The sequence below is a fragment of the Dromaius novaehollandiae genome, chromosome 7, assembly GCF_036370855.1.
Source record: "Dromaius novaehollandiae isolate bDroNov1 chromosome 7, bDroNov1.hap1, whole genome shotgun sequence".
Lineage (NCBI taxonomy): Eukaryota > Metazoa > Chordata > Aves > Casuariiformes > Dromaiidae > Dromaius > Dromaius novaehollandiae.
The window spans coordinates 28,605,784-28,620,464 of NC_088104.1; the positions used below are offsets into that span (position 1 = coordinate 28,605,784).

Below are 14,681 nucleotides of genomic sequence, written 5' to 3' on the forward strand. Positions count from 1 at the left end.
TTGACTGAACTTCGCAATATTTCTTACCATGATACCAGTGTGAATCAGGATGTAATGCACAGTTTGAGTAACATCAGCTGCATGGATCAAATTGTGGTATGGATTTTTGTATTTGCTGTAACCAACCTCAAGAGCTTCGGCAAATGAAATAAGATTGGGAACAGGGATCTGGGGGAAGCAAAAATTAGAATAAAGTTTTTTTTCCAGCAACAGCTGCAAAGTTAATCATGCAATAGATAAAACACAAATTAATACACTGTAGAACTTAGTTACAACAGAGTAACGACAGAGCAATTTAAAATGCAAAGGTCTACAATATAATTTGCATCAAGGAATCCTCCATTAATTCTTGTAGATGCTATGCCCCTCTACATATACTATGCACAGCACGTGGTTAGCATACAGGAGACTGCAGAGCTATAATCCAAAAAGTTTTTAAGAAGCTCCTTTCTGTCTATACCAGGAACGTACAGATTTCTTTTATCATAAAGGTATAACAGACAGGAGTCTAACAATAGGGTTATTTACTTTTCTTTGTTGCCTTTACCTTCCTGAACCAAGGTTTCCTTGACCCTGATAGTCTACCTTCCCTTCCTCCAGCCAACATACGAAGTAAAGGCACTATCTAGACCCAACATTTTTTCCACATAATTAAATTACACTTTTCTTAAGATGTGTTTTTCTTTATTCAAAGGCCCTGAAAGGTAAACAGTGAGACTGAGAATGGGCTTAAGCCCACTGAGCCAGTGACATTACATACTTTCTGACCATACTGTTAACATAGCCCTGATGTGATTCTGGCTTCAAGCAATCATAGCATTCATGGGAAAAGCTGAGGTCGAGTTTTCAGGTAAAGTCAAATTACTCAGGCTGCCTGAGGCTCTTCAAAAGGGGCATCAAGTTTTGCAGCAGAGAGGTTTTCACACTATGATGAAACTTTCATTCAGTGCTATTATAATGATAAATTTGGCACTTGGATCCAATTTTTTATCCTAGCCTTTCAAAATAGGTTATAAATACTACATATTGTATTGTGACACCCTGCACCCATCACTGAAAAGCAGCCTTCCCTGCATATATCACCAAAGCTGCTCAGGAGAGGAAGGTTCAACTGAAACCCTTGCAAAGTTCAGGGCAACAAACTGTAACCTAGTTTGATCCTGAAAAAAGTATTTAGGACTAACTACAGCTTTCTGCCTTATTAGGAAGGAAGTACAACTTTCTTCCTTGAAGATGAGACACTGATTCAGTACTGCTGAGAAAGTGGGCTGTATACATAAGCTGTCTCTTGTCTAATGCTTACAGCGTTTAGCTGCTCACTAGCAACCTCCCATCCCAAACTAACTTGACATGGGTCTATACAGCTTTCAGTCTCTTGGGTTGCAGAAACATTTGCATTGCTCTGAGTGGAGTTTCAGTTGGTGGAACTGTTGGCATATTACAATGTTTGATTTGCCATGTTCTTTGAAATTCTGCACTTCATTGCACAATAAAATATCATTTCAAACATATTATGGCTTTCTAATATTTTAAATTTGACATACTTATTTTTGCATACATATTTTTATCTGTGGCTAGTTTCTGACCTTGAAACGGCTCAAAAGGTCGTATCGGGTAAACAGCTCATACATCATAAATTTCAGACTGTGCTCTCCACTTGCTTCATTTAGGGCAAATACATCAAAAGACCATTTATCAACATCCTGTAGATGAGGGAAAGAGGAAAAGAACATAAAGTTTTCATATGTTTAAGTAGATTTCCAGCTTTTGGGGTTGTTTTGCTTCCTTGTTTGTTTATCATCCAAGTCTCTCAAACTCTTACTGTAGGTAATATTTATGACTATTTCAATAGAAATGATGAAAATAGTTGTGCTAGTTATGAAGAAAATATTTGCAACATGAGCTATGCAACTTTGTGCACTTAGAATCTAAGGCCTTAATCTTTCAAACTAAACTTTCTGTGCACAAAGTTTCTGCCGAACCTCATGGAGCTAATGTGAATACTCATCCTTTAAATAGGCTATCATCCAATCTCATTAACTGCATAACAACTTGTGAATAATGCATCAATGTCTGACTTTTAGAGGAAAAGGTGACTACCTTCTTTCTCAAGAAATATCGCTTTTTAATTGCATACTCTAGCCAGAGGAACTTTACTATTCTAGGAGATTGCCTTTTGGGTGAACTATAATGATGCCTTAAATTTACAGCAAATATTATACTTGTTCCATAAGCTTCAGCTTCTTTTGTTAGCTCTATCCCAATACTACTTCTCCTTTTTCTTTCCTAAAAAGGAAACAAATGCTGCTCTCCGAGACACTGATTACCATACCAGTGGGAGCTGATAAAACCATGACTCTCACATTTTAATAAAAATTTCTATACAAATTTCATCCTATTGCTCTAATATCATCTAAATGAAATCATAACTAAACAGTGAAACAATAAACAGAATCAGATGCTATTTGTGAATTTTTAACCATTGCATTTCTCTCTTGTGTTTAGTTCTGCACTATTAAAGATGACTAGGGTATGTTCGGCAGCAAAATACACTCATTTCACCCTAAAAGTCATTAAACAGGAGTATATATACATTCAAATTCCACAATGATTAAACTTATTTCACCTTAAATGTTACTATCACTTCTGCTGGGTAAGCCAAACCAACCATGTTAGAAGTTCTTCGGTACATCCTAAAAGAATGAATAAAATATTAAGTAATAGCATTTTTTTTCAAAATTATTGGAACAATTTCACTTTTTTTAATCCATGTTTCACAGCTTGTGAAATAATATTAAGCTATTTAAGGTCTGATCCCAAAGATGACCTAAGTCTTTTTATGAACTTCATAAGAAAAGCCCTTCTGCTGGCTTTTTTTTTTTTTTTTTAATGTTATTGCAGTATTTGGTACATTTTCTTGTAGGATTTTCCCAGTTATAAAGTTTGCCCTCAGAATTTACCAAAATCCAGAAGATTTCATTCAAATGTAGAGAAGAGAAACTGTAGAAATTGAAATCTAAATCCTGTCTCAAAGATTTGCTTCAGGCTCATCTCACCACTAAAGGCATCTTCAGCAAAGAGATGCTGCGGTTAAATGCACTACTTGCTGTAATAAGAAAACCACAGCTCTCACCTTTCTACAAAAATTCCCGCCTGTACAGCATGTACAATGCTTCGGAATTTGGGTTTTTCCTCAGGTCTCCTCTTCACCATTCCCATTTTCCTTGTGAATGTAGAAGCTAACCAGTCCCGCACTTCCAGTGGGACTGAATCCGACTGGATGTCAGAGAGTTCATCCTCAGTGTCCAAAAGCCTTCTACAAAAGGAAAAAGAAAAAGAAAAGTAAAAGATAATTAAGAAGATGGCAGACTTGAGTGTGGACAGCTAACAATTTAATTTTAATAGAAGTAAAGATAGTCTGTAGAACTAACTCAGTGTATCACTAAATGTTTTCTCTGATAGACATATGAGGCCTCCAGAAAGCTAAGCATGGTGGACATCCGCCTTTTCTCCCCCTGCTCACATTCCAGAAGCTAAAAAACATTCAAACACAAGATATTCAAGCAAAGGCTGACAGAGTTTGATGAGCTTTCTACAAAGTTGTCACAGCTTTGGAGGATTGAAGTGTAATCAGTGAGTTAGAAAATCTTGAGGAAGGGTCAAAAGCTTAGTGACTGACATGAGTGTCTATAGGAAGAGGGGTTGCCACTATAACTAAGAGCACCAGTGGTTCATCTGATCTGTCTTCCAAAATGGCATGAAAAATGTTTTGATACTTACATACAAAATAAATAATATTATATAAAAATTTTATAATGAATGTGTTTCAGTTAATACCCATCATACATGTGCAGCAAATTATTCCAGTGCAATGAAAGTATCAATGAGAATGAATTCCTTCTGTGTAGAGATCTCTAAATCCTATTAAAGGAAGGGTAACAAAATCATAACAGTAAAGATACTATACAAGATAGAATTACAGCTCTAACTTTCAAAGTTCTTAATTGTTCAAAAAAACAGAAAAGTTATGTATACTTTTTGAAAATACAAAAACTATTAAAAAGAAACTTCAACAAAATTGCATTGGAGATCAGTTTATTTAGAAGAAACATGTAACTAACTATTCTCTGCATTTTTAAAAGCCTACCAGATGTAAACACACAATTCATTTCTAGCTATTATTTGCCCATATCACCCAACCTACTGGATTTTTCCTAGAACTAAATCTCTTATATATTCAGATAAGAAACTTCATGTAATTATGCAAGGAACCCCAGAGTTAGGATGAACTCAACATACATAAAGCCACTATTTTAAAATATTTCAAATAAAAGTGGTACCAATTCAATTGCAGACATTATTTGATTACATAGATCCATTTCCCTAGTGAGGTCTTTCCAAACTGCTTTAACTGGACACAAAGCAGTGATGGACAAAGAGTATTTTTGTGTGTGATTTCGTTATCAGGCAATCTGGTTGTCAAGTTGAAATCATGGGTCTATTCTCCTGAGTGAACAGGATTCCTGGGAAATATATTTGATGGGAATTGGGTTCACAGCATTTGCAGATGGGTGTATGGGAGGGAAAAAAATTATCTCTTTCCCTTCCATTTTCATGCTGTCATCTCTGCTGTCTTTTCTGTCTTCTCCTAGCACAACTCTGTTAATTCCTCCCACTACTTGTGCACTTACTCCTTATATTTATTCATCACCTCTTTCACACCTTTCTCTTTCTTTGCTTCCCTCTGTCACCATTTCCAAAACCTTGACTAATCCAGGTCTTCTCTGGCATACAGAAGAAGTGAGTAGAGACACGGATGATGAAAAAAAGCCTGAATACATTATAGTGCAAAGGAATCCCCACGTGAATCTAATACACTCTGAGAGATTACAGGAAGATGCCTAGTAGGAAGCATGATGCCAGCATTGCCATTCAGATTATTTGTGAACAGTTATTAAAGTATATCTGTGCCTGTTCTCAGTTTCAGCAGCTCATCTGGCTGGCAGGATATTGTGTGAGATTTGTCAACTGGAGTTTTGTCAAAAGAGAAAAAGTCCATAAAACGCCTCCAACAACAACACCGTTTCCTGAAAGAACAGCAGGGACATAAGATTATCAGACTACTAAGGCTCTTTAATGCAGAGTGCAAGAAGAGCAGAATGGACAAGAATTACAAGATTTTTCAGGCGGTGGGACAGAGGCCAGAAGTCAGTAATTTACTCTGGAGGAGCACAATTTGTGGCAAGGATTCTGGCAAACATCTTGCAAAGTTGAACTAAGGCTGAGACTAGCCATAGGTCAAAGGCCATAAATTGATTTTATTCCCCAGTTTTAAAACTATGTTATAATTCACTTAAATCCCTACTAGTCTAACATTGTTATAAAACATCCTTGGGGAGATCACTTTGTTTTTATTTCTGAGCAATATTTGGTAAATGATGTAATTGTTGTATAATCAAGAATAAACCTTATAATCCCTCAAACACATTTTAGTAAAAGTTTGAACAGTTTTAAAAGTGAGAGGAAATCATTCCAGCGAAAGAAGCAGCATGGGCATCAGGCTGCCTCTGAGCATGCACCAGGGATAGTCCACATCACCTGTGCAGCGCAGAGAAGAAAATCTGCTACAGCCTCATGCTGATCTGCATTTGGGACCAGGTTTTGAGCTCTGCAGATACAAGCACAGTAATCTGAGTACAATGTCTAAGGATACAGAGTCACTACATTTTTCTTGAGCTTTAATGCAGAATGGCATGTGAGTGGGACAATAATTGTTGACATTTTAGAGCAGGAGTTTGAGAGGTCAACAAGAAAATCATTCTGGAGGAGCTGAATGACTGGGGAAAACAGGGTTTCTGGCAAATTACAGAAGGTAATAATGCCAGGAGCGTGCAAGGTCTGCATTGCCTGTTTTTTTAAACAAAAAAAAGCAGTTTCCCCCAAACTGAAAATATTTCAAGGGAGGTTTGAACCTGTGAAGATGACTTAGTGTACTACTGACTGCTAATATTGGTTAGCACCAAAGTTGTATAAGAAACTGGATTATAAAGAAGTGTTCATTACAAAATGAGGGAGGAGGAGATTATAGGCACCCAAGCTGCTGGAGTATGAATTAAAGCTAGCAAGGTACACTGCATTTTCTCTAATCTTTTTAATTATTCTTCTCTAAAGTAGGGAGACTCTTCAGTCTGTATATGACAGTTAATGGAATCTCTTCATGAAAACAGAAGGAGGAAAACAGAATTTTAAAAAGGTGTTTATTTAACCAAATTCTTTTCTTTGTTCAGTTTCCTGCTCCGAGCTTCGCACTACAGGAATTTCCATAAGACCACCCCTCTCCAATATCCAAATAATGTTTATGTGAGAGAGAGAGTTTAAGTGTCTCCAGTTCCTACTCAAATAACTAGGAATGCAATTGTAACAGAGAATTACACTTTAAGTATGATCATTTACAAGTATAAGCTGTTACAGATCCCTTGATCAGGACCTTCAACATAAAACCTTAATAACTTCTCCTAAAGAAATAGTTTCTTTCAAAAGCCTAACTGAAAGAACATGTAAAGAGAGAAAATGTAGGCTAGTTATTCATCTGGTGACTATTTTATACACTTTCCTAACCTTTTGGAGAAACAGGATTCCTATTACGGGAAATTACTCATGGTATATGCACTGCTAGAAATGGCCTTTGAATAAACTCACTGATGACTGCCATTATTCAGTAATTATAGTGACAAGGCTCATATATGGATCTAAACAGCTGGATAGTTAGATGGATCTATAATTTGATGGTAATTCTACTCAGAAAGGGAAATAAATTAGGCTATATATTGCACTACGTAAACCATGCTTAATTGCCACAAATTGTTTCAAAAAAGCAAGATATTATCAAGTCTTATTTCGTGATGCTACTCTTGGATATTTTATTTATCTACTTATACCTAGATTAAAAATATTTCAATTATCTTTCTGTTTCTGTGCATGTGTGTGTACGTGTTATATATATAAACTCCTCTGTATTCAGCAAAATGCATCTGTCTACTTGTTCGCCTTTTATTTACAATTATGAAAATACTTCTGTAAAATAACTTAGATGAAGTGAATTTATACCCTGAGGCATAAAAACATTGTATTGTTTTCATCACTAATTTTACTTATTATTTACAAAATGCATATATATATATATACATATATATATATATATATAAACCTGAATGTAACACAAAGAACTCTTCAGCAGAAATACTATCCTAACAGGTACACATCAACCAGAAGTACTAACCGTACTTACAGTATGGCAGCTGAAATTTTCCTTCTCACCCTATGAGTATCAGTTTTTGATTTTGATGGGCCACTATTTGTTTTGACGGCAATCTTGTCCTTTTTGTCTTGAACCATTTTGCAGCTTGTTTGCTGACCCCTATTCTACTGATGCAAGTCACCACATTAACTCCATCGAACAAAGCGCCGCTCTCCCTTCCCGACGCGCGTCCTTCTCCCCACTACTCCCGTTGCTCAGAACTTGGCAGAAGCAGCAGCCCAGTCCGGGAGCACAGGAACTATGAGGTCACACTGGCGACAGCACTGACCGCTGTAAAGCGTCACCGCTCTGAATACATTCTACACCGCAACACCACTGCGATCATTGGAAAAAAGGAATGGCCAGAAGATTAATATTAAAGAACACTTTTATTCCTGAGGAATTACGTTACTGCTATTTCAATTTACATCTGCTTAGAACGGACAACTTTGACATGCTTCAGTAAAATCAGTAGGAAGTTACTGGTGTTTGGTTTTTGTCCAGTGCAAGTTACCATTGCCCAGATAAATGGTAAGTAAGTTTATAACTTCTGCACATGGATCAGCTGAAAAGGCTGTTATTTAGATGTGCTGAACTAGCCACTTTGTGAATCACAGGTGAATAGGTAAATTATTATTACAGCTGATTATTCAGGAAGCGTTTAAATTAAAACAAGGTGGAAAAGTCAAGTAATATCAGAAGACAGGGTCAAACCAAAAAGAACCAGGGTTAAACCATGGAACTTGCTGCCAAATGTTATACAGTCTTTCTGCAACATTTTGCAATATAAATGTTTACATAGGATCACAAATGCCATGGGATAAATTCCTGAAGAAAATAAGTGACCATAGCTGTCAAACACAAGGATAGAACTGGTTTAGAAAATATTCAGAGGGGAGTAACTACAAAACCCATAGCCTCACCTTCAAAAACAACCAAACGGAAGAAAATGGTCAGCATTTTACTTTCTACTTTAAAGCTACATAATTGTTCTCTAAAGTTAGGCTTAGAATGAAACTGCACCAAGACAAACCCCATTCAACTGGGAGGCCTGAACTTCAACATCCTAGTGGAGTTAAATATAAGTTACTATACCCGGGCACATTATTTAATGCTAACAAACAAGCAAAAAAGCACCAACAGAAATTACTTTTTTTTACCAACACAAAGTCAGAATTTCAGGGGTATATACGCTTATTTTGCCCATATAGCATTGGCCTATTAAATAGAGGCAACATGTGGAAGAGACGTGTGGGAAGGAAAAGGGGAGGCCAGCATTGTTTAATTCTACTTGTTCCATGAGTGGAACTCCCATTGACAGGAGTGGCAATATGTAAGACACAGTCCAAGGCACTTCAGCTTAGCAATCAATGCTGTAGTCAGAATAACTGATAACCTGATCTTCTTGTCATAGTACTTTGCTTTTCTCCAAGAATAGTTTTTCAAAATGCAAGTTGTGATAATTTCTAGCTCTCTTTTCTTTTAAATCAGAATTTTAAATATAGTAATGGACTAGGCAGAAGTACATTTCTTTTCCCTTAGGAATATATCAGATGTACTACGGAGGAGAAGAAAGAAAAGAAAAGAAAATGGAAAAAAATTAAAATTAGGTAATTGTTAAGGGGGAAAAAATCCTTCAGTGCTGATCAGTCATGCTTCCTAATAGAGATAGTGAAAGATTTCAAAGAATGTAACACCATGAATTATGGGGCTCAGGGAAGGCTAGGGGAAGGAGTATTAGCTCTTTACCTATTTAGTCAATTAAGCTAATAATCAGCCCCTTAGGAGTGAATTGATTATAGTCCTTTTCTAGGTCTAGAATGCTGAAGGTAAAGAATTTATAGTCCAAATGGCCAATTTACATTTTTATCTACTATTTGTGTTTTACTGTCTCATTATCTTCCTAAAGGAGCATGGATCAATATATTCAATCCATATTTACACCCTCTCTAGTCCACTACAAATTCCATTTATTTCCACTGAAAGATTCTCTTGAGTTCCACAGAAAATAAATTGCAAAAATGATTGAGGTGCATTTTCAGTAGATATAGGTCTTTCTAAAGCAAACAACGAATTTACCAATACATTGTCCTCTTAAAATTTAGCAAAACATTCTCAGAAGATTTGTCCTCATATTAAGAACTACCAATTAATTACAAGAAATGACATAGACTGTGGATGAAATACAGTTACTATGGCAGTGAGTAAGTAATGGAACAAGGGATATCATTCCTGAAAACATTCACTTCTCTATAGGCACTGCCTTTCAACTACCTTTTCTATTCAGAAATACAGAGCTATATATCAAAGACCCTCAACGAGCTTAGACTGAGGTCAGTGCACGTATGATTAAGAATTACCATTTTTCAAGAGTATAGCTGCAAATTATGTATTTTTTTATTCAACTGTTTTAATATGGTATTCTGGAAGCTCTGCAGGACAGGACTATCCCAGGGCATGAACTCAAATAAATTATTACCAATAACTTTTAGATAGAAGAATGCAATAACTTCTGAAAATGGATGCAGGCCATTTATTAAGTATCTTAATTGAAATAAACTGAAAATTTTTTGTCAGAATGTAATAGATTTTCAGGGATTTTGTTTGTTTGTTTTGTTTTGTTTTGAATCCTTGATGCTGTTGTAATCTTCCCTCTCAGAAAAACTTTTGGCTTATTACAAAAGATTTAAGACATACTCTAAGGTTTTGTAAGGGTGAAACATAATGAATTAATTTCAACACAATAATCTCCTTCTTAATAGCAGCTTTCACAGAAGTGATTTAACTTCAAGCTTAAATAATTGTCACTTCTGATCTCTCCTCCATTAAGTCACCTCAAAGAGGAAGTATATGGTCTGCATTTTTGGCAAATAAATACCAAACTGGGCATCCCATTCTAACTGTATAAACCTTAAACTGCTTTTTTCTTTGGATAGTCTTAGATTAGGAAAAAAAAATTAATTTTGAGTGAGAAATTTGTCTAGTTCCTACAAAATAAATTATCAAAATACATTACATTGACCGAATGCCCCACTATTCTGTGAAGGAAATGCACATTTTTCTTCATGTATAAATGAATGAATTAATCTGTCTGCATGTGGAGAAATTGAGAATATGTGCTTTTAAGAATTTGAACAAATGTCTAAATTTCTTTGATGAAATACGTTTTCACTCTGTCAACTCTTGCACCTGCAAAGAGATTTGCTGGTGTAAACTTCCTTACTGATAACCTCTGAATGGATAACAGTGTCCAAATTAGCACATCTGCTTCCATAACCAGAGCCCTGCAATCAGGGAAATCACATGATTCACAAAGTCAACTAGATTTTGTATCCAGCATGCTGAAAAACGCAAACGGCCCTGTAATGTCAAGCAACACACTCCTACTGTTAGACACGAAGCAACAGCAGCTCCATGCTGCTTTAGTGCTAGCTCAGAACCTTGCCACATCTATAGTAAAGTACAGCTGGTGAAAATCAAATAAAATACGTAAAAGAGGGAGCCTTCACTGAGTCTCATTCAAAATATAGAGAAGCTGCTAAACCTAAATGGATGGCCATAAGAAAGCAAAAGTGGGTACATGGTCCAAATGTAAGTATCCTAGCTAATTATTTTTGGAGCTATTAATTACTCCTCTCAGGCGGAGCAGCTGATGCGGACTCAGATGCTGTTACAGCACTGGGAATCTGGAGAACATCAGGGAACTCTGACCACACTCCTTTTCCCCATTCACAAACGTAACCAAAATTTTGTATTCAATGCTGCCAGGGAAATTGCCCAAGGACAGGTTACACTGATTGTTCCTCACCTTGTGGAAACAGGGGACATTTGCATTTAGTTGCTGGGCTGCTGCTATGCTACAACAAAGACTCTTGGTGAGCACCGGGATCTAGTTAAACATTTACCAATTTCCCTTTTCCTGCAACAAAGACACACGTGCGCTCGCTTCTATCACAAATAGTGCTGAGGTGTGCTGACATTTGGTGAGATGAAACGAGGCAACTCTATCTCTTGCAAGTGACGCGATTGCAATTTCCCTTTTGTCCTTAATTTGAAGATATGCTTGTCCCGGCTTTAAATCTGGAGGCAGCAGAAATACTTGGTGCAGTACTCGAGTAGTGCACTGGAGATTCAATATGGCCCAAGGTGATTAGTGTAACAGCACTCACAAAGTTTGTGTTTAATGACCTCTTTTTTTACTAACTTTACACGTAGCAGAATGTATATATTTTTTAATCACAGCTTTTTCTCAAGAAGGATTGTGTAAGACATTATAATACCATTGAAATACCTTCAGTATTTCCAGAGCTCTCATGCAAACAAATGACATGTATTGTTATAACCACTTAGCTTTAATGAGTTTTCCTTTCTGCTTCAAGAACGTAACAATAACTTGTATTTGCTATTTTCTCTTGTTGAATAAAAGATACTTAAAGCATCTGCTGGTTACATAGAATGGATCTACATTACTAAAACAAAGTTTATTCTAAGTCAAAAGTTCTCAAGAGGTTGAAGCCTTATAAAAAGGCATTATATAGTCTAAAACAAAGTAAATATATGTATGGAATTGAAATGGCACAGTCATTTTTAGATAAGGCATATATAACTTTCTGAAATCAAGTATAACTTTCTGAAATTGTCTATTTTCTAAAAAATTACAGCATATTAAATGTAAAATAAGATCATAATTGGAATAAAATACTTGGATTTTATCCAGAACAATTTAAAAATGTTCTCCACTGAAAGCGTAATCTTTTTGTTTTATTTTGTTTTGATTGTTTCCTTTTTTCAAATCTTGAAACCTCCATTTGGAGCCAACATGGCTCCGTTAGCCATCTTTCCCTCTCACTTAGAAGGAGCAAAGAGCTGCATTTACACAGAACAGCACAGCTGTAGTCACACAGATACCCGGCTGCGTTTATTTCCCATTTGACCTTAAAGATATTCTTCCACTGCCTTGACCCAAGCGTCAAGTAACCACTGAGAAAATTCTGCAAGATTTGTTGGCATTATTCATAACACCTATTGATGAAGCTGGAACGTTTTCCACAGAGATCTGCTGAGGGGGCCGAACTGCAAAAGCTTTTCTGAATATTTTCAGTGGACAACGAACCTCTGCTTCAGCCATCAAGGCACTAGTATTCTTTCAAGGAAGTGTTTAATGCAGCTTACAATTATTCAGTATTGAGAGATGCAGCAGTCCTAAAAAGTACCTTTTGCTAAAGTTTATTAATTAATGTAGGAAATTTTAAATGGGACAACAGATTAAGCTTATAGGAAAGCGGCTCTTCCGCACATCTGATTTATCTGTGCGTTCTGCCTTTTCATCAGCTCAGAACCTTACAAAGGCATCCTGTGAAAGTTTCAGGCTTTTTTTTATATGGAATATTGACAAACACTCTCCGTAACAATTTTTCATAGTTTCGTATTTCGTAAGGCTGTCCCTACTGTCCAGCTAGTTTCTAAGGAGTCTGTTGTATTATTTCTCCGCCTTCTCCCCAACCCAACTGGATGTATTTCTGGAAATAGCATATATGGGTATTAGTATGTTTATAGTTAAACACAGTTTTTACAAAATGTTATCTTATTTTGAGATAAAAAGTTATACTGTAGAGCAACACGGGATCAGACAGAAGGAAGATAAGAGGACCTGAGGAAGATGCTTTTTACTCTGTTAAAGAGATTGAATTCTATAGCCCACTTCCAGTATGACTGTTGTACTCTGTAAATAAAGATTCAAGGGGCTGTTAGTTTATATACGTGCTTATACATCAGTATAGTCACATATACAAACACACACAATTTATAGAAAGATACAGGCCTTTCTGTCAATTCAAAGTAACAACATACAGAAAAAATTGGATATCTCCATCCGCTTTACTTTAAGAAGCTGGAACTGATGATTGAAAAAAGCTCAGACTTACAACAAGCAAGGTGATTTTGCTAGAGTAATGTATGAGATTTCTAAGCAGCACAAATGGTTCTCCAGAACTGTGGAAAAGGCCAGGTTCTTCCTTGATCCTTGGCTACACTACTGAACACACCCTGTGAGAAAACTCATACTTTGCTCCCTTTACTGACCTTAGTTTTAATTTGGGGGGGGGGGGGGGGGGGGTTGTTCAGTGAAAAATCAGACTGTTCTGCAAAAAATTGGATTCAATAAATAAATTATATTAAATACTGCAGTGCACCAAGTCAGAGAAGAGCAAAAACTTTATTTAAATATTTTCAAAAAAATCTAATTAAATATTTGGATAGTCTTCATTATGAGGTCATAATGCCCCTAGGATTAAAAAAAAAAAAAAAAAAAAAAAAGTAGTCTGCGGGCTCTGAGAGTCTTCCAAACCACTGTAAAATTATATACGCTTATTTTCATTTGGGCAGCTACATAATCCTGCTACTACGTCCTAAGAGGGCAATTAAGATTTGCTCATACTAGCATTACTGCACCTGTTGCTGCCATAGGCTATGCATTTTCAGTTTTCCCTGCATATGAAATTTCTGTTTCCTTGTCTTGATGCTCCCACACAGAGCCAATAGGACTGGATTCCTCATTATTACAGTACTATTTATTTCCACAGAGGTGTCATTTTAGAAACTAAATCTCACATTATTTTCACAGTCGTGGTGTTACTACGCAGAAAGAACTATGAATAACCCCTTTAACCATAATGTTTGAGAGGTGTATGGAAGGAATATCCACCAGTGTTTTATGTTCTTATCCACAGCTGTAAGTCCCTTTTGATTAAAAATCCCCTGTTTTTTAGTGCAAAATACTTGCCTAGGCACTGATCACTGATGGTGATATAGTATTCTGTAAAATAGGCCAGAGAGGACCAAGATTTTTCCAAAGCTGCCTGAGAATGTGAGCAGTGTTAACAAAATTTACATTTAGAACCACTGCTGGAAACTGAGATTTTCTAGCATCTATTGTGGTGCGTTGCCCAAAGACATGTTTGTTGATGAAACCTTTATATCAGTTTCCCTAAGGAACTGAGTCAGTTTAACTACACATATGACATAAACTAATGTCAATCTGCACATCAACCATTGTTTCAAAATAAAAAACAAACTTGATTGACTTAAGTCAGTCAACCAAACTGAAATAAATAAATCCTCAATGGCATTTAGGCTGAAATAACTACTAACAGTTTACAATATTTTATTAAATTTTGTGCAGTTTTATCACAAGCTCAGGTCCCTTGGAAATCACACAGCAACGCCTAAGTCTCAGGGTTCTTTTTTTTTCTTTTTCTTAGTTAAACTTAATCTAGCTAAGTTTGTAAACATCTTCATAGCAGAAATTACAAGAAAGCCTGTGAAGTCATTGAGAATCAAAATGCTTTTCAAGTTATGTATTTGACTTAAGATCATTAGGGACCCT

The 14,681-nt window shown here is 36.2% G+C and overlaps 1 protein-coding gene across 5 annotated transcripts in view; it reads right to left on the reverse strand.

Annotated features, from left to right (window-relative positions):
• PDE1A (phosphodiesterase 1A) overlaps positions 1 to 14,681 on the reverse strand; it is a 157,562-nt gene that overhangs the window by 45,242 nt on the left and 97,639 nt on the right. For all 5 annotated transcript variants that reach the window (XM_064515040.1, XM_064515043.1, XM_064515041.1 and 2 more), the window contains exons 3-6: positions 3,134 to 3,316; positions 2,627 to 2,693; positions 1,587 to 1,703; positions 28 to 168 (exon numbers count right to left, since the gene is read on the reverse strand). In XM_064515040.1, coding sequence (XP_064371110.1) covers positions 28 to 168; positions 1,587 to 1,703; positions 2,627 to 2,693; positions 3,134 to 3,316 — 508 coding nt within the window. The remainder of the gene's footprint in view (positions 1 to 27; positions 169 to 1,586; positions 1,704 to 2,626; positions 2,694 to 3,133; positions 3,317 to 14,681) is intronic.